This window comes from Lonchura striata, chromosome 2 (genome assembly GCF_050655825.1).
Source record: "Lonchura striata isolate lonStrDom1 chromosome 2, ASM5065582v1, whole genome shotgun sequence".
NCBI classification, from domain to species: Eukaryota; Metazoa; Chordata; class Aves; order Passeriformes; family Estrildidae; genus Lonchura; species Lonchura striata.
The window spans coordinates 84,760,404-84,786,614 of NC_140704.1; the positions used below are offsets into that span (position 1 = coordinate 84,760,404).

Consider the following 26,211-nt stretch of genomic DNA (forward strand, 5'->3'; position numbering starts at 1 on the left):
TGAAAAAGTGACTGTTAGAGTCTATAATATTAACAGTTCAGCTGGATATCACAAACCTGTAGATCCAGGGACACTGGCCTACTAAATGCTATTGGCTGCAATCTTTCCCCTTGAAGAACTGTAGTAATAAATGAACTCATGTGATAGATGCTTGAAATTATATTCTTTGTCCAGAAGAAATATTTTAATAGGGGCACAAAAGATTTATTTAATGTCAGAGACATTTATTTTGATTACTCTGTTTCTAGATGAAGAGGACATGTGCAGCATGCCTTTTTTTTCTCTTTTTCTTTCCTTCTCCTTTAATATCTATATTAAAAAAAAAAAAAAAAAAAAAATTATGGAAACATGCAGTGATTGCAGAATGTTAGCTACTGTCCAGATATTGAACCTATTTGAGGCAACTACAATTTAGGACAGTAGTTGATTATGTAATCAGATTTTTTTCCATTTAAACTGATGTTTGCAAATGTAGATTACTAAAGCAGTTATTGAAGCATTTTTTTGGTGAAAACAGAGTTTTCAAAAAACTTACAGTGTAAAAATTAAAATTTACTAAAATTGAATGTAACCCTAAAAGAAGTTAACAATAGCAGCAGACAGTTGCTGCCTGTGTCTCATGGATGTAATTGTTTTGAGCTCACATAAACTGTTGTTGTTGTACCAGTAGGATCTTTTTGCTCACAGAGTGGCTTCCCTGTTGGCCATGCAGCCTTGCAGTCCCTCTCAAATACACTTTAGATATGCTAGGGCAAACATTTTGTGAGGTGGGACTGCTGCGCTGGTCCTTGCTCATGTGCTTACATCCCGTGGGCTCCTTCAGATTTCACAGGTAATGGAGTTGATAGCAAGGAGTGTTGCATTACAGTGATTTCTGCAAATATCACTCTACAAAATTAACTATCAGGCAATAAAATGAATTATTAAGCCATTTGTAATTTTTTTTTGTATGTAAATTACCATACCAAAAAGAAAACTACTTTTGTTTCTACTATGATAATGTAATTATTAATTTACTAAGAAAATAAAAGAACTAGTTTGTTTGAAAACAAGATAACAGGAGAAAGATTTATATGTGTGTGCCTACATGTCTTTTCTCTGGTACTTTACAAGACAGCAGCAAGTTTAATTGTATGTCACAAATTAGTTAAATTCCTATAACAGAAGCCAGTACTTTTGTTAAAAGAAACCAAGAAAATATAATTCAAGAAGTCCTTTTAGATTGAGGTATCGGAATTATTAACAAGGCTTGTTTGGTCTGCTTGCACTTGTGATAGAAGGCAGGTATGTCCCCCAGGGTTTCCTAGTTTAACTTCAAATAATGTTTGTGTCTGAAGCAAGGGCATTACCAGAGCCAAAGATTTGGTATTGTCAACAAGACTTACTTACAAAAAGTAAGCTGTATGAAAATATGTAGCTTCTTTAAGTAAAATTATATATAACCACATTCTTCAATATATAAACTAGCCTAGCCTGAGATTTAGAGAGATTTTTCTTCTAACAAATAGCTGTCTATTTTATGAATAATCTGTTTTCATGTTTTTGTCTTGCATATGTATGCCAGTGTCTTGAGCTTCAGGAAGCTTTGGGAAAATGCTACCCAGCTGGGCCAGCTGTGTCTTTTTGGGCAGCATTGTGGCTTTAGAGACAAAGCTTTATAGAATGTAATTTTCCCTTCTTTTAGAGCTCTAATTTCTATGGCATACTGATGCAGGGATGCCTGGGCTGGGTGTTGAATTTTATATTTGTTTTTACCAGCTACCCTTTTCTACTGTTTTCAGTCTTCTCACTTCTTCTAGAAAAAGCTCTATTATTATATATTTTAGCAGAATACAGCCAAGGCAGGACTTTTGCTTCTTATGCAAGTGATGACTACTCTGAATATCCCCACTGCTCTTTATGAGGCTCACCCAGCTGGCAGCCTGTGGGCCACTTCTCTTGCACAGAATGATTCTGGCCAGCTCCCACAAGAACACAATTTTATCCTATCATGCCTGTGCATCACCATGCAAGCTGCCTCTCTGCTTCGTTACTTCTGGAATGTGGCACAACATGTCTATCTCTGGAGATGTGCCTATAGTGACATTTAAACAGAGATACTGCACTATAGCTTATCCATCAGACAGATAAATCATTCCACAGCCACACTACTGTTTTGCTCTCTGAAAATAAATGCTAGAAATGCCATCAAATGCTAACACTCTTCTTTTTTTTTTTTCTTTTTTTATTGGTAAGAGATCTTACCAGTGGCTTAACAACTGATGTGCTGTTTTACATAAAAATACTCAGATAAAATGTTGGCAAAACCACCTTCTAGACTAGAAGAAAGTGTATGAAAGTTATCTAGGCTTAAAATATAATATATATTAAATAAAAATGTGTGTTAGCAAGGAAACACTAGATAGTTTATATTTCTCTCATGTATGATTTTTGGGTTTTCTCTTTGCAAAGCGTTTCATGATTCATTACTTTCATGATACTGTAATTTTATGCTCTAAGCTGCCACTGGAATTCTGAAAAAAATCACAGCTATAAATTATTTGAATCCTCTCAAATGTACTGATGATAACTATTTCATAGTAAGACTAGGAGATAAATGCATATTTTTTTTTTAATTCAGAAACTGTTTATGTTTTAAATGAGTGATATATTCTACAGTACAGAACAGAAGCATATTCTATAAATTTTACTTTAAATGAGTGTTATGATTCTTGTATTTATGTGAATATTTATCAGGTTTATGATAACAAATTCATGGTTTTATTTTTCCATGATCTGCAGAAACTATGCCTGTTCCAGACCAGCCCTCGTCTTCTGACAAGACAAGTTCCCTTAGTCCTGTGTTGAACACATCCAATGGTGATGGCTCTGAAACTGAGACAACCTCTGCCATTCTAGCTTCAGTCAAAGAACAGGTAGGCAAGTGATGCACTTGTAGGCTGGAAAACAATAGTATGATTTACTGCGGTTGTTTTTACAAATTTTTCATTGCTGATATCTGAATAATTTATTTCTGAATAATGCTTATCACAAAGAATATTAACAATTTCTTCATCTCTTAGTATACTTTCTGTAAGCTTTCCTACAGTTAATTTAATATAGTTTAATTGAATTGCTCATTTTATTCTCCACTTTCACACCTTACTGTGGATGGTGGTTTTCTGACATCTCTCCTTTTATTATTGGGAGTCTGCATGTGGAGTTACAGTATACTGGCATATAAGACTTATAGACAAATGGATTGTGGAGAAGATGTTTTATTATAAAATTTTGAAAGGATTAGTAAGAGCCCTAGGATTTAAAAATTTATATACATGTTTTTGGGGGTTTTGTGTAAAACCTGCTGTGAGATTATCTCAGGGCAAAACTGGGTATAGAAAGAGGCACTCAGTTTTGGATGATTAAAACAAAAATATTAGACATTTTCAAGGAAGAGGTTCTTCAGTGCGATGGTCTGCTTGATGCTAATAAGACAAGCTTGGACATTTTAATGTAAATTTTTGTGGGCTGAATGTCAGAGATTTTGCTTTTAGTGCCTTTTTGTACTTTAGGAGATGGTTAATATTTCAGTTAATGCAAACAACTGGTCTTTGTCGCTACCTTCTTTGGTTCGACAGCATCAACAGGAATTCCAATGAGAGACATTAAAATCAGCTGCTTTTAGTCAGCTTTGTCCTTGCTGAAGGTGTTTAAGTTGGTTCTTCCTTTATCAAGTACTGATCTTTCCCTGCCAAAGACATTCACTGGTTCTTGATTTAAATTAATGCATTAATTCAGCTTATGATATGTCTAAGTACTGGAGTAATAGCTCATGAGTCTTAGAGGTTTTATAAAAATTATAACATTGCTCTTCCTTAATTTTTTTGTTATATGCCACTTCTCTCTTTTGGATGGTAGAAGTTAGTAATATTTTCTGTTCTGAAGAGAGGAGTGCAAAAATGAAATATTATAATGTGGAGTTTTGTCCAGAGATTTATGGCACATCATTGGAATTGAAAATTGCAATGGTTGAGATGTTTGTATTCTCTTCCATCTCAATGATATTTCTTGGGCATGTACCTGTGTTTCAGCCTGTGCCACTGGATATTTTGTAGAAAAATACCTGCCTTACTTTTTGACTCTTTGATGGTGAAAAAGTGTACAGGGAGGTTACAGAGAAAGAAGATATATCTGCATGTTGGAATGTGAATTGCAGTATGGAATAGTGAAAAGAGCTTCTCTGTTTGGTGTTGTGATTTTCACTAGTTTATACCTGGTTATGTGTTTTACAAATGAACCTCCTGCCCCTATAAATCAATAGAGTACCAGAGGAAATTGCTGCTGAATCCATTGGTGAAAAGGATTTCAAGTGGTAATATTTTAGCAAAGTTATTTCTGATTCCTGTGAACCACAGCAGAAAGGAGACTGTAATAAAGTAGTTCTGCATTCACTTATCACCAAGAACAGCCTAGCCAGATAACCTAAGGTACTGCTGACTAAAAAGATAATGTCTTGAGCTATTGTTATACGAGGTATCAAAATTTAACAGGTGTTCTCTTAAGGAAATTTGCTTCTTGGCCAGTATCTCTAGCCAGACCTATCTTGAAGCTGGAAGGCTGTACTAAGCTCAAAAACAAGTAGTACTACTACTACTACTACGACTAATAATAATAATAATAAACCCCCACCCCCCCCCCCCAACCAAACCTCCTTTCCAGAAATTTCTTTTTCCCCACAAGATTGTGCGTTTTGACACACTTCCATTATTTAATGCTGTGTTGAAAAAATTCTAGGTAATGCCGCAATCCTGGTCTTCAGACAGATTAAATACATTGCACTGATTATCCATTATTGGAGTAAATGAAGTTACGTTTCTAACTGGCTGTTCAAATGGGTAGCCACCTGCATTTTAGAAGAAGGAAAGAATTACTTTACTGTCTGGTATGTGATTTTGCTCTACATGCTCTTTTACTGTAGCCAAAATTATAACTAGAGTTACACATATACAATTATTCAAAAGTACTGTCAATATTGAGAAATTAAGGTGTTTTTCAACATATCAGTCATAATTAGGATGGTTTTCAACTAATCAAGTGTATTACATTTTCTTTTTCTGTGCTGATGCTTAGCTTTAAAATGTTTCCTTGCATTTTTCCCATGGAACACCTGGGGTAACTTCATGTGTTACTTCTCATAAAATAAATAGAACATTGTCACTTAGTGATGGTAATAAACTGTGGTATCTGTGATACTGAAAAAAGTCTTTTGCAATCTTTGAAGAGGGCAGGATACATGAATGGCACAGAGAAGTGGTAATAAATGTAATTATTTGCTTTACTTGAATCTCCTATGTGAAACTTATATGATGTATCAGAAAATTTAAAGTTTTGCTGTGCTTTGAAAAACACATATTTCTGTGCTGTCACATTTTGCAGAACTGATTTATTTGGTCAAAAAATTTTATTGGGGCAAAAAATTGTGCTTGCTATGTCAGATGTAATGTGACACACATGATTGTCATGACTCAATAAGAAGATTTAGCCACATGCTTTTCAAGCTGAGGGTATCTGTCAAAAGAGAAATAGAAACCTGTATTTTGCTGTTGAGGAGTTAGGTTGATTTTGGGAAATGCAAATGCAGAACTCCTTGCTTTAAAATATAGTCCATTTCATTTGTGCTGTAACTCTGGTCAAGTGTGCTGATTCATGTTTGGATTTCAGACTTCATCAATGCTACTCAGAACTGATAGATATGGAACTTGAATCCATTCTTTATCCCTTGCTGTGAACTTTCTTAAGGTTAGACAGCACTGCTGGAGGCAAGGTCAGAAGTATTTACCATATGGCTAAGAAACCATGAGATGCCAGTCAGTGACCTTTGGCTTAGCTGTTTTATGAAGAGAAATAGTAAATAATTCTGTGAAAATGAAAGCTGTTGTTTTGGGTTTTTTTTTCATGTGGTTTTTGTTTGAGTTTTTTAGACAGCATCAAGTTCTTTAAAGAGGAATCAACCAATAAAGGTATAATTTCAGTTTTCCATGAAATGTATGAAGAAGGAGGTTTTTTCTTTCTTTTTTATGATATGCTGGCAAACTCTTTTGGCCTAATGCTTCACAGGTTTTATAAAACATAAGGCCATTTCTCTTTGCATTTTGTCGTTTGGTTTGGTATCAGTAAATATGGGAAAACTTTGACAAAAAAGTGAGATATTAGGACTCTTAATTTATATGATAGATGCAACTACTTCTGCAAGAAGTATGGTGTGCTTCTGATTGGGAATTTCCACCTGCAAAAGAGACTTCTGAGCCTACCTGTTAAAAAATATCCTGGGAAGAGAGCTATTGTTGATGTTCTTTTGAAAGTGGAAATGGCTGCTGGGGAACCTTTTGAGTAAATATATAATGAAGCTGATGCTTTTCCTGGAAGTCTCCAGGCATATGTGATTCACAGTACTTGGTTCTTAGCATACAGAAAACTGCTTCCTTGGAAGCTGAGGGGAATTGTAGTGACCTAGCAGAGGCTTGTTTTGGCAGATTTTATTTTTATAGGAACACTTGGAAATGATGAGATAAATTAATTTCCTAGGAGTAAGATCCATCTTGAAGTACGAACAGCTATTTTCAAGTTAGAAATATCATCATGCATCTATTTTATTTTCTTTGTGGCTTAGATTCCTTTAGCATCTTAGTAGTAGTCTGTTTCAGAGAACAGCTTTCAATTTCAGAAAACTTATGCAAAGATGAAGTTGTGCCAATGTTTAATATTTATTTTGAATCTTTTTTATATGTACCTATTTCAAATAAAGATACTTGTTTCCAGTTACCTTTCTTAATTTCACTCTTTCAAGAAAAATGGTTAGACTAATCCTTTTGAAATATTTCTCACACTGTTCAAATAAGTAGTGATTGATATGTTCTTTAAATTATATTGCTGATTCCAGAGAATACAGAAGTCTGGTTTTTATGGTTGCTGGTGGCTTTTGGTTGTGGTTTTTTGGGTTGGGTTGTTTGGGGGTTTTTTGTCTTTGTAAGATGTGGGTTTTTTTTCCTAAAATGGCTTATGTTGCTTTTAATATTTACTATTTTTCCACTAGAAAGCTACTATTTGTCAAAAAATTATGGTTTGAAACTATATTAAAAATCACATACAGGACAATTACTACTAAGTGTTATCATTAATGTCAGTATTAAATAAGTGCAATATATCTGACTTAAGTAAACTTTTACATTAGGTGTTAGTATGCTTTGCAAACAGGGTTATGTATGCCATGCACATCTTATATAGGTATGTGTAAGCAAAACTGCAGATAGAAATGGCTGTAGGAGTTCAAAATTTTTTTTTTCTTTGGTCTGCCAGGTTGTGTTTCTCATGTCTTTATATGATGACTGAAGTTTTAGGGAAAAAAACCCATATCTAGATGAATGTTTCAATTCAGACTATTTTTTTTTATGGCCTTAAGTCCAGAGGAGATGTTAAATCATCTAGTCTGACCAGTAGGTCATGATATTTCATAGAGTCATTCAAGTTTTGGGCCCTCAGTCTGATTACAGAATTACTGTTTTCCCTAATATAATGCATGCTATATTGTAATATAAAATATTCACCAAAATAAAACCCCATTCTTTCTTTTTGGATACCACTAATTACTCTAGTAGTATCAAGTGTTCAGGAGGTTTTCTAAGTAGGTTCAATTATGATATGGTCATGTCTTGCCCTCAAACAGCAGGCTCTGTTTCTGCCTTTAAAAGTTCAAACCAATGCTAATTCTAGACAATCAATAGATATTCCTTTCATAGTTTCTCTTAAGCGGCATGTCAATATATTCACTTCCTTAGTTATAGAAGTCCCTTGTTTCCAGTTGGGTTTTAAAGTATTCAAGAGAGATATTCCTCTTCTATTTTTATTAATATATTGATTTAAGACAAGAACTGGACCCAGCTTTATGATATGCTCTAGAATAGCACAGGTCTGTACAGTGGATCCCATGCTTCTAAGTTGCTGAATGGATCAACACATTATTGAAATATGAAGCTTTGGAGTACAGCTGGTGCTTCCCAGATACATCTTCAGGTTGATGGGAATTGCTTTTGAGATGTACAACTCCACTACTGGAAATGGCAACGTGAGTGGAGAAGTTTTGAAGAACACCATCACATTGTCTGTTGAAGAAGGAAATTGTGGAGGGGGCTCACAGCTGGTCTGTGAGTCAGAAAGAGTTAGTTGAAGGAGAGAAGCTGATAAGAGTTGCCTTTTTCCCTGAAAGAAGTTCTATCAAGGTCATTGGCGTGGAAACAGAGGAGAAGAGATGAACAAGGGGCTTGCAGTTAGATTTTAGTGCAAAACAATGGTGGAGACCAACTTACACCATAAGAAACATTATGTTGATTTATTGTAGCTGATAAATAGGCATAAACTTTGTGAGAAGGTATAAAAAGACAGTGTGCTGCAAAAATAAGAGTGAGAAGCCTTCTCAAATACATGGTGTTGTTCTGTTTGTTACAACAGTCTCAAAATGACAGGAAATCATGTAATATAGCCTGCTCCACAAGATACTCAGGCTCTTAATTTAGTCTGGGACTGCTTTCATACAGCTCTTTGGAGAAACCGTGAGTGTATATGTGTTGTGCTTCTCAGGAAACAGAAGTTAACAAGACTGGAGAACTCAACAAGCAAGAGTTATTAATGTTCAGAACTGTAGCTCTTATGTTGTGCCAAAGGCCCTGTAGCCATAGGAGATGCAGTATGAAGAAACTAAAAATTGCTTCACTGATAAAAGATTGCAATGTTAATCCAAAATATTTTTGGGATAGTTTTAAATGAGCTGGAAGTCGAAAGGTTTCTGCAGAGATTTAGTATGATCGAATAGTATTGAGGCAACATATCCTCCCAGCAAAACCATCTTTGAAGAGAGGGAAGAAAATGCTAATTATCAGAATAAAATTAGAGTTAAATATGACACTATTTTGACTTGAAGTAATGTTGTAAAATTAATATTTCAAAGCCATGAATTTCAGAGAAGCTGGCTAGAAAACCACTTAGCCACATCTCAGTCTAATGCTAATTTAAAGCATTAATAAAGGCCATCACAAAGAAAGGCAAAGTATCCTTTCTTATCAGACAGCCAGTATATGAACATGCTTTTGGTAATCCAAAAGCACTTCTGCCTTAGCTTATTTTTTGCCAGTAGTGGAATAATTTCAAACTTGGAATAAAGACACCCTAAGAAAGTAATAATATTGATCTCAATGCAAAATAATTTAAATTTTAGTATATGACATTTTTAACATTTTAATATATTGCATTTATAACTTTTTGATTACTTTCTCTCTGGTATCATTCATTAGGGCTTCTTTAAACATAAAATATTTTTACTCCTAAACCTGACTTTTTTAACTTTTTTAACTTCTTTAGTGGAAGAGAGTCTTTATTTCACCTCAAAGTCCCTCGACAGGTAGATCTGAGCTTAAAATGCTTAAAAGTCAAGTTGCGCCTTTTCCTTTCTAACACATCTTCCTTTGTTGCACTGGCAAACACAAAATTCTGCAGCCATGTGGGGATTGCTGCTGGGGAGGTGAGTGTGTTGGAAATATTAAAAAATGAAATTGCAGCTTTGGGTTTTTGGAGGTCGAGTGTGTTGCTGTCCCTTTTGGTGAAGGGCAGTTGAGTCAATGTGTCAGCTTGTTTGCAAGTGTTGGGCTTTTTTAGCATGGCTGTTATAAACATACTTCAGGCTATGAATTTAATCAACTTTGCTGTAATATTTGGAATTCTTGAGAAAGCCCAACATAATAGGCCTATATAGTTTTTCAGGGGGACAGAAGTTTTGGCTGTGTCTCCCACAGCTCTGCTCCACTTCCTTCTGTAAAAGCAAATGACAATCTTTATGAGGCTTAGCTATCTAACCTGATTTCAGCATTTTCCTCTTTCTACACTTGAATTAGGCAATATCCATCAACAATAATTTCCATTTGCATAGAGAATATTTTAGACTTGAGTTCTATGGCTTTCAAAACCATCACACCTCTTCTACAGAGAATATTACAGAGAAAATTGCTTGTAAAAGGCAAATCTCTGAAGGTTTCAGTTAGTGATTGCTTTTATTTCTTCTGTCTTCTTGGGAAATGAAAAGAACTACTAAAGAGCACTTTCCAGATTCCACAGTGACCCCGTTTCCTTTAAGTTGTCTTGCCAGTGTTTTTAATGCAGCTTGCTCTTAAAACTTAAATTTTATATGGGATTTTTGAAGGAGATTTGACTTTTGTAATTATTTTAGCAATTTTTGTTCCTCTTTTGTAATTTTGAAAACTTTACTACTTCTATTGTGCTTCCCCATCTGTTTGTATGTGTTCTCTCACATTATTATTTTGTAGTCCAGATGCATTTTCTGCTATATGAAACTGTATCTACATGTGGGTAGTTTAAATCTTTGGTATTTCTAGGTAAAACTGTTTTAGGGGTAGGCTGAATTCTATTCATGTTATGTTTTGATAAAATAAGCTACAATTTTGTTTATCCCCATACATGAAACCTAGAACCCAGGAAATGCTGAACTAAGTTTAAACTTAAGTCTACCCCAGAGTTAAGGTACTTTACTACCAAAATAACTTTAACCTAGGCTGTGAGTTACAGAGTTATTATAAGAATAGACCAGTTTAGAATAACATAATAAATCAAATTCAACATGAGGAGCATGTACTTCTCTTTTTCCTTCTCTGAGGTGAAAATGTGTTTATCTCTGAAATTTCTGGTGAATTCTAGTTGCTTCTGATGAGGATCTTTCCAATGTAAAGGGGTAAAAGTCCAGCAAAGGACATTATTCTTTAAAAAAATTACTTTGAAGATTCATAGTAAAGTTCTAGACAAATTAATTGCTTAATTCATAATTCTTTTCCTCAGCATTAACATTGCATTTTAGGTAAAACTTCTCTCACTTTGTTTTGGAGGAAAGCTTTAGATGTATAACCTCTAACATGCCTAATAGTGGAGCCAGACTTTTGTGGGGATTCCTTGCTACTTTTTATGAATGAGTTTTCTTTTTCTATGCAAAGAGCAAATCCAAGTCCTGAGGCCCAAAGATGTTTTTGTCCTTTTTATTTTCTAAGAGTTTTCATTGTATTTTTTAAGGTGTAGTTATGAGATGATAGCAGCTTAAAACTTTTTTTCTTGTTGAGACCTTGTCATAGTGCAATACTTTTTGACCATGTTCTTTAGATACATGTAGAGGACTCTTTAATATATAGTAAAAAGTTTAATTAATTTCACATTACTTGAAGTTACAGGGGATTTTGACTTGAAAGTGATACAATTCACTCAAATCACAATTGAGTTAGTGAAGTGCAGCAATTGCACCATACAATTGATATGATATAAATGGAATTTAATTATTTAGCTCATCATCATTGTGCTGAGCATCCCCCAGTCCCCAGAAAGGAATGTGTTTTTTGAAGTCAGCTGAAGGCCTCAACTCTGTTCAGAAAGGAGTTATTTGGTTCATTAAGAGTTCCATATAATTTACATAAAGCTATCCAGCAAGCTCCCTCGTGGGAACCATATTCCTTCCTCCACCATCCTCTGAGTCCAATACCTGTCCTGCATTTCTGGAGCTCAAGGCTGGCAGCCACAGGGGAGTGAGTCAGGTCTCCCAGGAGGCATGTCCCAGCTCAGCCCACTTGCCTGGAGTCTGCTGTTCGACTGGGACTTCATCAGTCACTCACTGTAGGTGGAATCACAGCAGACAAAACATGAGGGCATGACTGGGCTCTGCAGAAAAGCATAAAACAATAATCTAAACACCTATTATAGTTTTATGAGTAAAAGATACCCTTGATTAGAGTTATAGGATCATAATTTATAAGCAGATCCAGTACATACAGAAGTTACATTATTTCAACCAGAAGCTAAAACTAGCTAAAACTAACTTAACCCCTGAAATTAGTTTTGTTTTGCTCTGGGTCTACATTCCTTTCATTCAGGGACAGTCACTTAGGCAAACAGTCAAAATTCTTTGCTGATACAGTCAGTTTGTCTAAAACAAAGGCACCCTTGGGTTTCCCTTGGCAGGGAGATGAGTCTGGCTTCCTTTTCAAGGTTTGTGATCAATCATGCCATTATTCTCCCCTGAGCCTTCAGGTCATGTAGCCCCTATTTATCTTCTCAGAGCATTCCTTCATTGTGGGTGTCTAAGCTGTGTGTGTAGCGGGCTGTGTGGGGAGGGGGTGTCTTTGATCTGTCAAAGCTCTTTGGCCCCTTATTTTATAATACATAATTGGAAAATCTTGTTTTCTTCTGTGCAGAAATTTATGCACTTTTTGGATAATAATAATTTGTGACACCAACTTTTGTAAGCAAAAACCTGCCACTGGTTATCTCTCAACAGCATACAGAGTATGCTTTTGTTTCTGTTAGTATTCCCTCAGTTTCTTAAGTCTGTTTCCTTAGTTGCTTCAAAATGTGAGCTGTACTTCTCAAATTTCATCTCTGTTCCTTTAGTTGCCACATTTGTTTTTCTTGGATTTCTCAAAAGGCATTATTCTTTACATTTTTCAGACAGTCCCATGTCTTATGCATTACTAGCTCCTGTCTGTGTTGATCTTTCCCTACTTGGATTTCTAGTGCCCTTCAACATAACGATCTGAGTAATCTGGAATGAAATTTTGCTGATTAGTGTGGTATTCCATCACTCTAACCTTCAATTCATGTTGCACTGTTATCCCGTGGTCATGATTATCCATCTACCCCAACAGTAACACAGTGCAGTTATATGCCTGACTGTAAATAAATTTAAATTGAGGTATTTGTATACCATTACCAGCCCCTTCATCCAGGAAAAATTGTAGTTCATAGTCACATAGCTAGGCAATTTTCAACAGATTTTTTTCAGTAAAAAATGAAATTACAGAAAAAAACATATGCAGAATGGGAAAATTTCCCAACTTTATCTGTTCACTTCTATCTATTTCATAATCTTCAGAGTCTTGATGTAAATAAGTAGGTTTAAGAATTGTACTGTATATTGCCTTGAATGTGGTAAATATTTTGTTCACTCCCTGTCTGATTCTAGCAGAGTAACACATCTTGGTAAAATCATGTTTATATTTTTAGTGTATTGTTATTTTCTGAAGTAGCTCAGTGCTTGAGGTTTTACAGCTGGTGCCCCTGGAAAATATTTTTTTAATGTTTCAAAGTAGTTACAGAGTTTTTTCCCTCCTTTTTCTTCCTGTACATAGTGAGATCCACCTTTGTTCAACTCACTGTCAATCTAGGTCATTATTTGAATCTTTTGTTGGCAGACCTCTTGAGGGTAAGTACATTTGATGCTATAAATAAGACTGATTCTTCATAATAAGTCAGCAGATTCACTTGGAAATTCTTGGCTTTGTAGTAGGTTTGATGAAATGGAAGATCTACTGCATTCTTCTGTTATCCAGTAACATAATCATGTTTAATTAATTAATATCTTCAAAATTATGACATTCCAAAATTTAGTAATCTTGAATTAATACAGGATTACTAATTTTTTTAGAAGGGTGAAATGGACTCCTTAAATTATCTCTTTTTTAATTCTATTTTTAAAAATTCTATTTTTTTATTTCACAAAGCAGTGCTTGCACAAGAAAACTTGTTCCAACACATTTTATGCTATTCTGTTTGTTTCAGACCTTAGAAAATTGAAGATACTATTTCTCTTACTGTATCTTTCAGTGGCCTGTACTGTAAAAATAGATGATTCTTTCGATTAGTTTTTTGTTTGTTAGTTTAGCACAAATTGTGTCAGTGACCAACCAAACTGTACTCATTCTTGCCAGAAAGTAAGGTAGCGGCATGGTACAGCTCCAAGGTGCTGTTCTATGGCTAAAAATTTTCAGGCATGGAAGAACCTGGGATAGGTTGTGTTGTGTGTACAGCTGCAACCACAGGCATGGAGTTAGGAGCAGCTCTGTCTGCAAAGTGAATGGGCATAATTCTGAAACCTTTGACCACTGTATGTGGAGCTGGAGCTTTAAAAATCCAAAAATTACATCATTTTCGCATTCTGTACTAGTCCTTAAAGGCCTATATAAACAGTAAATAAATTCTTAAGATTAAATTAGTAATGTATTTTCATCCTATGCACACAACAAATGTATTATGGAACCAGGTATAACACTAGGTGAGGCCTCTGTCTCTGGAAGTGGACGGGGTGTCCCGCTGTGGTGCACACTGAGTTGAGTGGTGTAGGTAGGGGTGCAGACCACAGGCAGTAGAGATTTGCCAAAATGGCCCCCACAGCCGAAAGGCAGCACCAGCATCTACCCTGGAAGTTTGTCACGCTGAGGCTGCATGAGGCACCGAACAGCTGGAGCATGAGCAGCTGTCCATGGTAAATCCGATGGCCGCTAAAACTGAGGTTTGAAGCAGCCCCTGTTGGCTGATTGTGAATTCGCATTGCTGCCAGTGCTGTGCTTTACCTGCCAGATTCACTGTCAGACACTGAAATATAAATTAATGGGCAGCATATGCCACAGTGATGCCTATCTAAATGCAGAAGAACTAAGTTAATAACTTAAATAAATTACTTATTTAGTAATACATCAATATTTAAAGGCTGATGAGAAGTCCACTAAGTGCTTTCCATTATTTTTAGAAAGTGAACTACAGCTTATTCCACATTTTTTAAAAATAAAAACAAGTAAAAAAGTACTTTCTGCACCAGTGCTGTGTGAGTGATATGCAGCTGTATTTCCATATTTAGCATGAGAAATTGTCTAATACTTAGAGTCTTTGCTAGGTTGCTTTTGTGCAAGAGAGAACCTTTACACTATTACTAGTTTTAGTGCACTTCGGTTAGCAAAGGCCATATTTAATTGAGTTTCTTTTATGTGTTGGAAATGAAAGGATTTAAAGAAATCAGGCTGGTTGTCATCAGTTTAGTCAGAAAAGAAACAAGTGCATTTCCTCCTCTTTTCATCTTGTCTATGGTGAGATTCATGTGAAGCTTATTCTTCTCAGTTTTCCACACCACATAAAGTTTTGCTTCTGATTTTCTTGTGTTGACAACTTGTCCACTCCCTCTCAATTAATCTGTGGTCATGCAAAGAGCTATCTTATAGCTTCTTACACTAAATTTGAATGGTGCATAGAGTCCTTGATTTTTTGTTGTTGTTTTTGCCTTTTATTTAATAAGGTAGATTGTGAATGTGTAGCCATAATGCAAGATTTATAGGTATAATTAAAAACTTTTATGAGGAAAACTGCACCCTTTACTGTGGTCTAATTTATGCATCTCAATGTTTACCTTGGTTTTTTTTGATAAAGTCAATGGCTTCTTTAATGTAGCAGTGCACAGCTATGCATACAGAGAAGTAACTTCTTTTAAAAAAGAATATTAATTTGTGTCTGTTCTATTCAGTATTTTAGATATTCTTGAAGATTTCCACATTGTGAAATCTGTTTGATTTTTTTAAATTGACTTCTTTGATCGATAATCTGCATTAATAATCTTCCTTACTTGAAAATAGAGAAATAGACAGATTGTTTAAAATTTCATCAGTGGTTGTGGTGAGGTGTGAATGGTCAGACTAAAGAAAAGTGAAAATCTTCAGGCTAACATTAAAAAGGTTTGTATTAACATTGACAAAGATGCACAAGTGGCTCAAATTAAAATAATTCTGATTTTAATTTGAATATTTTTGATATGGACCTTCATAGCTGGGTGTGTTTATTTTTAAGATTTGTTTTCTTCATATGTGCTTGAAAAAGTCATCAAATAGTGGCATCAGGGTGTCCTTGCAGTTGTGGTTTAATATTGCCTTTTTTCCCTGGAGTTCAAGATTAATTGGTTTAGATAAAAAATTGCCATGCAATTTTTAAAACGTTTCTATTAATTACTAAAATGTATAATATGGGAAAGATTACTTCAATTCCATTCACTTTAACAGGTAAATTAAACAGTTTTATCATGAGCTGTGCTTTTCTTTCCTCCCTCCCCACATTCTCAGAATAGTTGATTTATAGAGAAAAAACTCATTTCTTTTTCTGCAATGTTCCCTGAGACTTCTAAGAAATTTTTTCACCTGCATTACCTACTGGATAAAGGTTTCTATATGTGATACCTTGTGTCAGAGAATATATAGCCTACACCATTCCTTCAAAGAATACATAGTTTGTTCCCAAACTTATTATGATCTTCAAGTTGAATTCAAGTTTGCTGTAGTGCTTCATATAGTGCCTTTAATTTCTCCTTCATTTTTTCTGAAGGAAGGAAATTGAAATCAGGAAGGCTAAAGCCTACTTGGAGCTGAATGTGAATGCATAAAATAATGAGAAAAGATTCAGCAAGTATTTTTCAGAAGGACCTCATGAAATTTGCAGGTCCATGGTTGAATGTTGGAGGCATTCTAATGCTGGACATAGAAACATAGAAAAAGCAGAAATTTTCTTTGTTTCTTCAGTGGTTCCCAGACAAGGGACAGTGCCATGGCAGAGACAGAAGTTCAGGACTGTTTAGTAGAAAATGGATATATTCAGCTGCTTGGGGGTCTATGCCAAGACTAACAAGAGCTCATTTAAGTAATAATACTGCAAGGAAGCTGTCATCCAAGAGGAAACATGGTCAGTGAGGAAAGTCCTGAGAATTAGGAGACTAATCTTATAGCAGCCTTCACAAAAGTAAGGAGAATGGTACAGGGATGCACAGGCAATGTCAGGTCAGTATCAGTTTCCAGGAGGATCATGGAGATCATTATCCTCTTTTTTCTAGACATGAGAAGGGCCAATGTGCCTAGAAAGAGTCAGAACAGATTTCTGCAGTGCAGTCAGTGTTTTGTTTGACTGTGAATGAGGGGAGCACATGTGGTGTGGTGTAAACTGCAACTTTATTAAGGCTTCTGATTCCTTCTCCCACACTGTTGTCAGTAGTAAGCTGAGGAAGCATGGGCTGGGTGTTGAGTGGGCTGAAAATTGTTTGGACTACTGTACTGAAAGAGTAGTAACCAATATTATCAACTAACTGATTGACCAGCTATCAGACAGTAAGAAGTGAATATACCTCAAGGGGTGATTCTGGCACTCCTGCTACTCAATTCTGCAGTGACTTGGATGACAGAATTGAACAGAATGCACCCTCAGCAAATTTATGAATGATACTAAATTAGGGTGATGCTTGGAAAGCCAGATTGAGCTTCAGTCTTAAATCATTCTGAGACCTTGAATGAACTGAGGGCTTAGCAAATAGGAAACCCATGTATTTTAAAAAAGAACAGATTGAAATTCTGCATCTGAGGCAGAACAACACCATGGCTGGGAAGCACCTGTCTGAGTCACAGCTGTGCTGAAAAGGACCTGTGATCATTAAGAATGTCAAACTGAATAGGAGCCAGCACTGCAGACAAAACTCGCCATGTACTGAGCTGCATTAGAAGGAAGAACATGACTGGCACACTGAAGGAAATTGTTACCATCCAGTCCTGGCTTGTAAGATAAGCATGTATTCTATTTGCCATCTGTTGGAGGTGCGGCAGGTGTATTCTGTTAAACTGGGCAGTTTTCTTATCTCTTCCAAGAACAATGTTTCCCTCGGGGAGATATCTTCTGTTAATGGACCATTGAATGACTCACTGCATGACTGGTGAAATTACATCATCCCATTGTGAGATGGTCCACCCGGAGGGAGGAGCCAAGCATTCCTACATGCAAAAAATCAGCATTTTTGGGGACATTAGGACAGTCTCTTTGCTGGATTCCCAGAGGAGCAGCATCTTCCCTGCTGGATCCCCAGAGGAAGACCAGGCCCATCTACTCCATCCAGACCTTCAGAGAAAACTACACCCCCTTCTACGGATCACTACTTCTGCAGCATTTCATCTTCCACTCCAGGAGGAAAAGCCACCATTTAACTGGACTATTACCAACACCCTGATTCCTCAGGGTGTCAGGTTTCTGACTCTATCAGTAGTTTTGTTTGTACTAATTACTTTTTTTTAAATTTAGTTTTTTTCCTAGTAAAGAACTGTTATTCCCATTCCCATATCTTTGCCTGAGAGCCCTTTAATTTTGAAATTGTGGTAATTCAGAGGGAGGAGGTTTGCCTTTTCCATTTCACGGGAGGCTCTTGCCTTCCTTCACAGACTCCTGTCTTTTTAAACGAAGACACATCCCTACTTGGAGCTGCAAGAATTGCATAACAGTATCTTGTTTTGGTAATCCCCAATACAGAATGGATGTTGCAAAATCTTGAGTCTAAGATTCTAAACTGGTTGGAGGCATAGACAACATGATGGAATGGCAGTGGTTAAGAAGCTGTGATTTTCAGGTAGCTGGGCCAGGTGAAGCAGAGGCTAAGGGTGTGAGTTTAGGTTAGTTCACAGTATCATCAAAAGGAGGGACAAAGACGATGGCACCAAACTTTTCTCATTAGTGGTATACAGTTTAGCAGAGGGTAATACCATAAATTATATCTTGTGGAGTTCAAATTGGACACAGGAAAATTTTCTTCATGAAGAGGTTACTGTAGTAATGGAAGAGATGACTGGAAAGACTGCAAGTTTGATCTTTTCCAGTCAACTACATAAATCCTGATCTAGTGTTGGAAATGATCATATTTTTAGTGGGACGTGAGACTAAGTGACTTCCAGCCAAAATTTCTGTGATTCTCTGATAACATACAATTTTACTGAAACTATAATTTAAATTTTTTTTATGTAGAGCATGGAAAATAAAATGTGAGGGCACTGTAGCTTAACATTTCTCCCATTGTCATTACTCAGCTTTTAATGCTTTAAAAATAGGATAGAAACTGAAGACAGCTGATTATTGAAGTATAATCTCATTACTTTTCACTGTTTATATTAAATGGCAAGCAATGAAATAGATCAACCAACAGAACAGGTGGATAAAGAGAAAAATTAGCTAACACAGAGTGTAATACTGCAAGATTTTGATAAAATTTAGGTTTTTTTCTACCCTGGAGATGTTATCTATCTTTTTAAATAGGTTTTAGACCCCAAGTTATTAATTCTCAAACTCTACCAGAACTTAGTATTTGCAAGAGATAAACATGTGGAAATAAATAGTGTTTTCTTGATGTTATAATACAAAAATGTAAAGGTAGCCTCCATTCAGATTTGATACTTTGTATGACTGATCCAGTCTTTTCACAATGCCTTAGCTTTTTTATTTCTTTTTTTTCATTTTGAAAGTTAGCATTTACCTTTTTTCAGACTGCTTGTGTGTATGTGTATAAGACGAAAGACAGCATAGGTCCCATAAGGGAGATAGGGCACTTTTCTCTCACTTGCTTATGTCAGGTTGAATATCTGGAGAAGAGCAAAACAGGTATGAAAATGATATTACACACTTTAATATGGCAAAGATTCCTATCTCATGAGGGCTGAACTTTCTCTTCAGAAAATTCAGAGGTAATTCATAGAGACTTTTGATCTGCCCATGTGACTTGGACCTCAGGTCACAGAAAATAAGTCCAGGCAAGTCAGTTAGGCCTTAAGGAGGAAAATTAATCATCTCATAGGCTGTGTGTAGCATATAAATAATTAGGGTAGAAACCAGAACAAGATATTGCTAATAAAGGAAACTGAATGATTTCATGTTGCTGCAATAAACTGGCTGTCTGTGACTGCTTGGTCTCAGTGGCACAGAGCACAGTCAACACTTTCTGAATGCATGATCAGTTCTGCAGGAGACTATTCTTTGTGTTAATCCTCAGATTCAGCAAGATATTTCCTGGTGTTTGTTCAACTCTCCCTGAAGCTGAGGGAGAAATACAATGTAATTGTTGTAATGATGGATTTTAGGATATAGTATGTTGATTGTTATGTTTCTGATACTGAACTGGTTGGCATGAAAATACATTATTGTTTCAAGTCAGACACAGTTCTTGTTGTTTTAGGGGTTGTTTAGAGGAAGTTCCAGTGTCAGCATGTCAGATGAGGATTTCAGGCAACAGAATTGTGATTGTGGCCTATTTCTGCCTAATTTATCAGATATTTATACAGTAGACATATAGCAATACCTGTTCCTACCTTCCTTCCTTAAATCTTAAGAAATGCTTGGTGCTTTAAAGAAAATCTGTACTTTAAGGGCTTTTGTGAGCATCTTGTTGTTTACTGAGATGCTATTCAACAGTGCTGTTTTACCTTTTGTGCTACTCTTTATGAAGTATTGTTGTTCAATTCTGGGCCATACTCTGTAATCCAATGTATTTGAGCAGTGCCCAGAAGGGGGATATAATAATAATAAAATTTTCTGCAGAATCTGCTGCAGCTAATGTACATTGTCTAATGTGCAAGCATTTTCTATAGCAGTCTGTTCACAGTTAAAAGTCTATTTTCTCCAATTCCTTGTGTTACATCACTATCAGTAAAAATGTTCTGCATTTTCATGAACTTGTAAAGCATTATTGTCTACAGCAAGTTTCTATGATTTTGGCCATTTAAAGTAATTTTGCAAAGTGTTCTTGGTTTTACATGAATGAAGATGCTTTCTGACTAAAATACTGCCTAGCTTTGGATTACAGATATCATCTGGGGTTGCATTATTTTTTCAGTAGGATTTACATTTCTGCTGGTTAACTTTAGCCCAAATAAAGTTGTTGTTCTGCAGCACAAGAATTCCTATGCAGTTATCATGTTTGTATCTCAATTTTCTTTACTGTGATGTATTTTATTGAAAGAGGGACTTGCATAGTGCATAAAAAGCTTACTTTTTCCATTAGCATTTTATTCCCAAGAGCGTAAAATTCTTTCCTATTGCTAGGACCTATGGGTGCTGTCATGTAATTTTTGAATTAGAATACCTTAATCTTCAGTATCTTGGACACTTTCATAGTAAATTAGCACAATCTCCAGGAGCATGATTTTTTAAACAATACTTTTTTTATCTGCACACTTGTGTAATGGAGTAACATAAATAATACAGGTGTAGCTCTCTCTCAGTGGCTTGACAGACCATCAGGATCTGGGAGGGCTAGTATTGCATTTGTTAATATGCTGAGAAACACCTGAAGTGGTTCATGGGATCAGAATTCCTCATGGTTTTGAGTACTTGTAGTCTCAAAACTAAATAAATTAATTGCTTCTAGATCCCAGCATGGGCTGAATGGCTTTTAGACTACTACTGCTCTACCTATCTCTTCTTGACCTCTCATCTCCTCACAATTCCCTAGGTACAAGACTTTTGTCTTGTTATGATGCTATCTTCTGGGATTCAATTCCCTGAACTTCACTTTCTCCAGGCTCCAAAGTTGCCTTTGTTAGACCAAGCTGTGTTCAGTCTTCTGAGCTATGAAAGGTACTAAAGGTATCCACCTACAGGGGTACAAGAAAACAAAATAGTACAAAAATAAATTATACCAAAAGAGATCATAAAGCACATCTATTTGTCTGGATATAGTAAATATGAAATGATCTTACTTTTTGGGCAGGAAGGAGTTACTAATTTCTTCATGTGACATCCCTGTCATACTCATGCTGTACTTAGGCATCTGGGAAGTCCTTTCTCGTGTGCTGATGTAGCTGTATTCATATGAATAGCTAGAAGTTAAATTTTCAAGCAATTTCTGGGTAAATATTATAATGAAAGGGGAATAATCCTGCAGATCCTTGAGCATAACTGTGCTCACCTAAACATCATAATAAGCTTCATCATAAGCTGGTGAAGTTACTGGTATGAATTGTTTGCCAGTCAGAGGCCTTAGAGATTTGAGTAGAATCCTGGTTTTAATTTTGAAGAGATGTCTTTGAAAACTGTGACTCAAATGATGTTTAATTCTTGAAAATAAATACTTACATGGAAATGCAAAAGCAATTCTAGCATACAAATTTCCAAATGTAAGTGATATAATGTCCAAATCCTATGACTTTTTACAACAGCTTTCTATATTTTTTACTGTCTGAACTTACTTTCCTGTTTTAAAAGGAAGCAGGATATATTTGCATTATATTACACAAGTTTTAAATATAGCAAATAACCTGTATGTGAATATTTTATACTAACAACTTATAGTATTTGTATAAACAAAGACATATTTGTTTGTTATATATTTGTATAAACAAATATATAACAAACAAGTTATTTGTCTTGTTGAAGGGTTTTGTCCAGTTTTTCATGAATTTCAAACTTGAGATAGGTTTCAAAATTTAGGACATCTATATCTGAGCTATGTATTTGTACAAGAATTTGGAAATTTTCTTTATGTTTTAAAATACTAAAAGGTCAGTAGAATGTTTAAAGTCTAGTCTGGTGCTGAAAAAGTCTAAATTGAGAAATTCAGTTAATGCCTCATTAGAATTTTTGTTATTTCTTTATTGGTAAAAAGCACATTTGCTTTTATGTCTTTCAAGGTATTCTTGTTGGTTGGTTGGTGGTAGTGGTGGTGTTTTTTTTTAGTTGGTGTTTTTTTCAATTACCAGAAATAAATATCTTCAACTGGAGAGAAATATTTGAAAGCAAATGATTAAGTTAATATAAACTTAATATAACCGTATTAATAATCTTTAGGAGATTATTAATAAAAATAACTGTATCAGTAGAAAGTTAGATAATGTGCAATTGAGGACTTGGAGACTGTGGTGTGATGTGTAAGTGTAATTAATGTTTTGAGGAGTATTTAACTGGTTTAGCAAAGTTAGTTTTTCTGTCTTGTTATATAGTAATACAGAACTACACTCTGCACATTTTTGTCCTCTCTATTGCAAGGTCTCAAAAAAGAATTGTCCAAAATCATATTTGTTTGTTTTCTTCTGAAAAAAAAAAAGTACTGTTATTTTCCAAACATGCTCAAGATGAAACATTTCAGTTGTTGAAATATTCTGCCTTTCTTCCTTTCCCCAGCTTCCTGTCTCTCAACTTTCAAGGTAACATCTTGTTCCTGACTAATAATCATTTTCCAACAAGGAAATATTTCAGCAGAATGTTTTAAAGGGAATCTAAAGGAAAATAAAGTTAAAACTTTAATATTACTTAATCAGTGTGCAAAGCAATTCTGGACCACTTGCACCACCCATTTCCAGTGTGACAAGCAGTGAAGATTATAAGTATTACCAACCTACTGATACAAATGAATTTACATTTGTTTATTTAACATGAAGACGGAACTATTTTTAAAGATCTTATTAATTAAATGCACAAAATCTGATGCATTTAGTGCAAATTGCAAGGCTATTTTATTTCTGCTGGTATAGTAGAGTTGTGAGAGTGAACCATTTTGTTCTCATGCATTTACTGTCTTTTTTTCTCAGAGCTCTGAATGTTTGCATTTTGTCTTCATTTACTCCTTTGCAAGTTCATTGAATTTTATTAGTTATCACTGCAAGCTAAATAAAATATAAGTAGTTGCACAGCTGCAGTGATATGAGTCTGAACTGCCTCATCATCCTTACTTGCAGATATGAAAACAGGACAAAATGAGCTTGATTATAGATCTGAGGAACTTTGCCAGAACCAATATACAAATGATTCTCTCAAAATGGAATCATTTTGCACTGGGAATCTTGGGGGGAAAAAAAATCAACAGAACCTGGGGGGGAAAAAAGGAAAAGAGATTAAAAAAAACCAATAACAAAACAAACAAAAAAAAGCCAAACAAACAAAAAATTCCCACCCAAAAAAATAAAGAAAGAAATATAATCTCTTTAATTCTCAGATGTTTAGCATTCTTTGTCTTTTCAAGTCAGTGAGAAGTGTGGGCTCCCACTGTCTTCTAAAAGTTGGACCAATATGGAAAAGGTTTGCTCATATTTAAGTTATCTTACTGGATTAGGATACACTGAAGTGTATCCTAATGCACTCAGTTGAGTGTGTGTAATTGTTGCAGAAACAGCTGTGCCTGAATATTGATCTTGACTATCAAAATAAAACCATTTAATTTTTGTACATAGAAGTATGTATTTTAAGCTTCCAGAATGAGCACTTTCGTACTCTGCAGTTCAGTAATTTCACAATATTACAGCAGGCATAAAGACTGGAGTGAGGGAACATCTCTCTAGTGGGGTTGTACCTGTTGAACTGCTGCTTATAATTCATATTTAGTGCAGCGTGTGTTTGTTTTTTAAAGATTGTTTTCTGCCATTCCTACTCTGTAGGTTCACAAAAACTATGCCTTGAAGGTTTCAAGCTGATTTGCCCTGAGATTTTTCCCAATGGTGCAGGTTGGCCTAAGGAGCTGAGAACAAGGCAGTGTTGTAAACAGAGAGCAGCAATCTGTCTCCTGAGCCTGCAGTTAGGGAGCTCTCATGCCTGGCTCCAGAGGCAGCGTGTGCGTTCACATGGGCCCTGTGTCTGTCCTGACTTTGCCCCAGCCTTGTTCTTCCAAGAGTCACAAAGGCACAGTGCAGGTTAGGCTTTGCAAGGAGCTGCTACCAATATGATATGGCAAGTGTATGAACGGAAGTGGTGGGACGGGCTGTGTGTCAGGAGGACAGTGACTTTTAGCTGATACAGGCAGGGAGGACTGAAAGGTCTGTACAGGCACAAAAGGATATAAGATGATTTTAATGTAAAGCCAGTCTCACTTGAAAGTAATGAAAAGCTGCTAAAGGGCAGTGCTTTTCAGAACTGTAATACCGTGCCTTCATTCCAAAATAGTTTTAATGTTTTATAATCAGCTTTTATCAGTCAGACAGCCAGTGTGAAATCTGTAAAAGATAGCTTTAAAATTAGTTTTTTAACATATATTTTGGATTTCTGTATTAGACTCCCCAGAATGCTATTAAAGACCAGATCTGACAGATCATTCATAAATTTACTTTTAAAGAATCTATTACAGTTTCTTACTTGCTTTTTGGTTTTAATTTCCAAGATAAATAAATTACTAATAAATGAATATTTCTTTAGTACTTTAAGAAACAAACAACTAGTTCAGTAGCTTTTTATTCTTTCCTCCTTGCACTTCCAGATTTGAAACTGAAAAGGAGGATTGAAGGAACAAATCTGCCATCCAAATATTTTCAATATTTTTAATGGGTTTTTTGGTTTTGTATGTGTTTATATTTCCTCTGCTTAGTGTTAGTTTCAGTGAAACAAATAAATATAATAAAAATAATAGTAATAAAATAATAGTAATAATAATCTAAATACTTTATCTTTGCTCTTAGTAAAACAGGAAAGTTCAAATTATATTTTCTTATCTGATTGCAGTTTATTATGTTCTTGCCTGAGGTGCCTGCGTTCCTTCCACTTAATCTGCCAACAGTTTTTAAAAATTCTTTTCTTTTACCTGTCAGATTTTAAAAAGGTGAAAGCTCTCAGGTGCTGAAATACATTTTTATTTGTTTGTTTTGTTAGAATAAGAAATTATTCCACTGTAGGAAAAAAAAATGTTGTATTCCTTTGCTTGAAGAGTGGGGAAAAAATATTAATGTATGAATATATAAATAAAAATTGAAGTTTACACAGATGATGTGCTTCAGTTTCAAGAGAGGAAAAATATTGTTTTACCTCTTTTTTTTTGATTTGTAATTTTATTCTTTGCTTCAAGTCTTGGAGTAAGGCATGGATAGTGCTTCAAGTCCTATGGGAATATGTGCTAAAATGCTTAACTGCCCACTAAATCCATTACCTCTGGATGTTGCTGACACACTCTCAGTAAACTAAGAAGAAGCAAGACAGTGGCACATGCTGGTGACTTGGTGTTGCACTGAGGGTTGCATTTCCTGTTTTTCCAACATAACCTATAACACTGTCTCTTCTTTGGCCAGCCTGTAAGGAACAACCCTTCTATATCCAGAGAGATCAATAAGCTGCTGGCTGTCTGCAGGATAAGAAGCATTGAAATGTTTTGACTTGAACTTGTTAGTCCTAGTAAGTTTTAAAATATACCTAAGGAATCTGCATGGTTTGGTTCATTGTTCACAGGTAGTAGTTTTTTTACATATGTTGAAGCGAGTATTTTCCATCATGGTTCACATGTGGAAACACCTAATTTAATCTTTTGTTGCAATAAATACTTTTATATCTCTCTTCTATTACATCAAGCAGAATGCTGGGGAGACAATGCAAACATTTCAACGTCAAAGTACTTTTTTAAACTTATTTCAAAAAGTGACCATGTTTTCAATGGCACTGATAAGTTACTATTATACCTTGTAATGAGAGAAACTTCTGACTTCTACAAGGCTATTCATTGTAGGAACGGGAAGCAGGATGGGCTCTTGCCTTGTGCCACTGTGGTGGTCCTTGCAGAAACAAGACTGTAAAGATTTCTTTTTCTGCATCATGGTGGAGAATATCAGCTTCCCCAGA

The 26,211-nt window shown here is 35.4% G+C and overlaps 1 protein-coding gene across 6 annotated transcripts in view; it reads left to right on the top strand.

Annotated features, from left to right (window-relative positions):
- CTNND2 (catenin delta 2) overlaps positions 1-26,211 on the top strand; it is a 644,065-nt gene that overhangs the window by 113,389 nt on the left and 504,465 nt on the right. For all 6 annotated transcript variants that reach the window (XM_085573606.1, XM_031503967.3, XM_031503965.3 and 3 more), the window contains exon 2: positions 2,782-2,915. In XM_085573606.1, the coding sequence (XP_085429732.1) occupies positions 2,782-2,915 (134 nt within the window). The remainder of the gene's footprint in view (positions 1-2,781; positions 2,916-26,211) is intronic.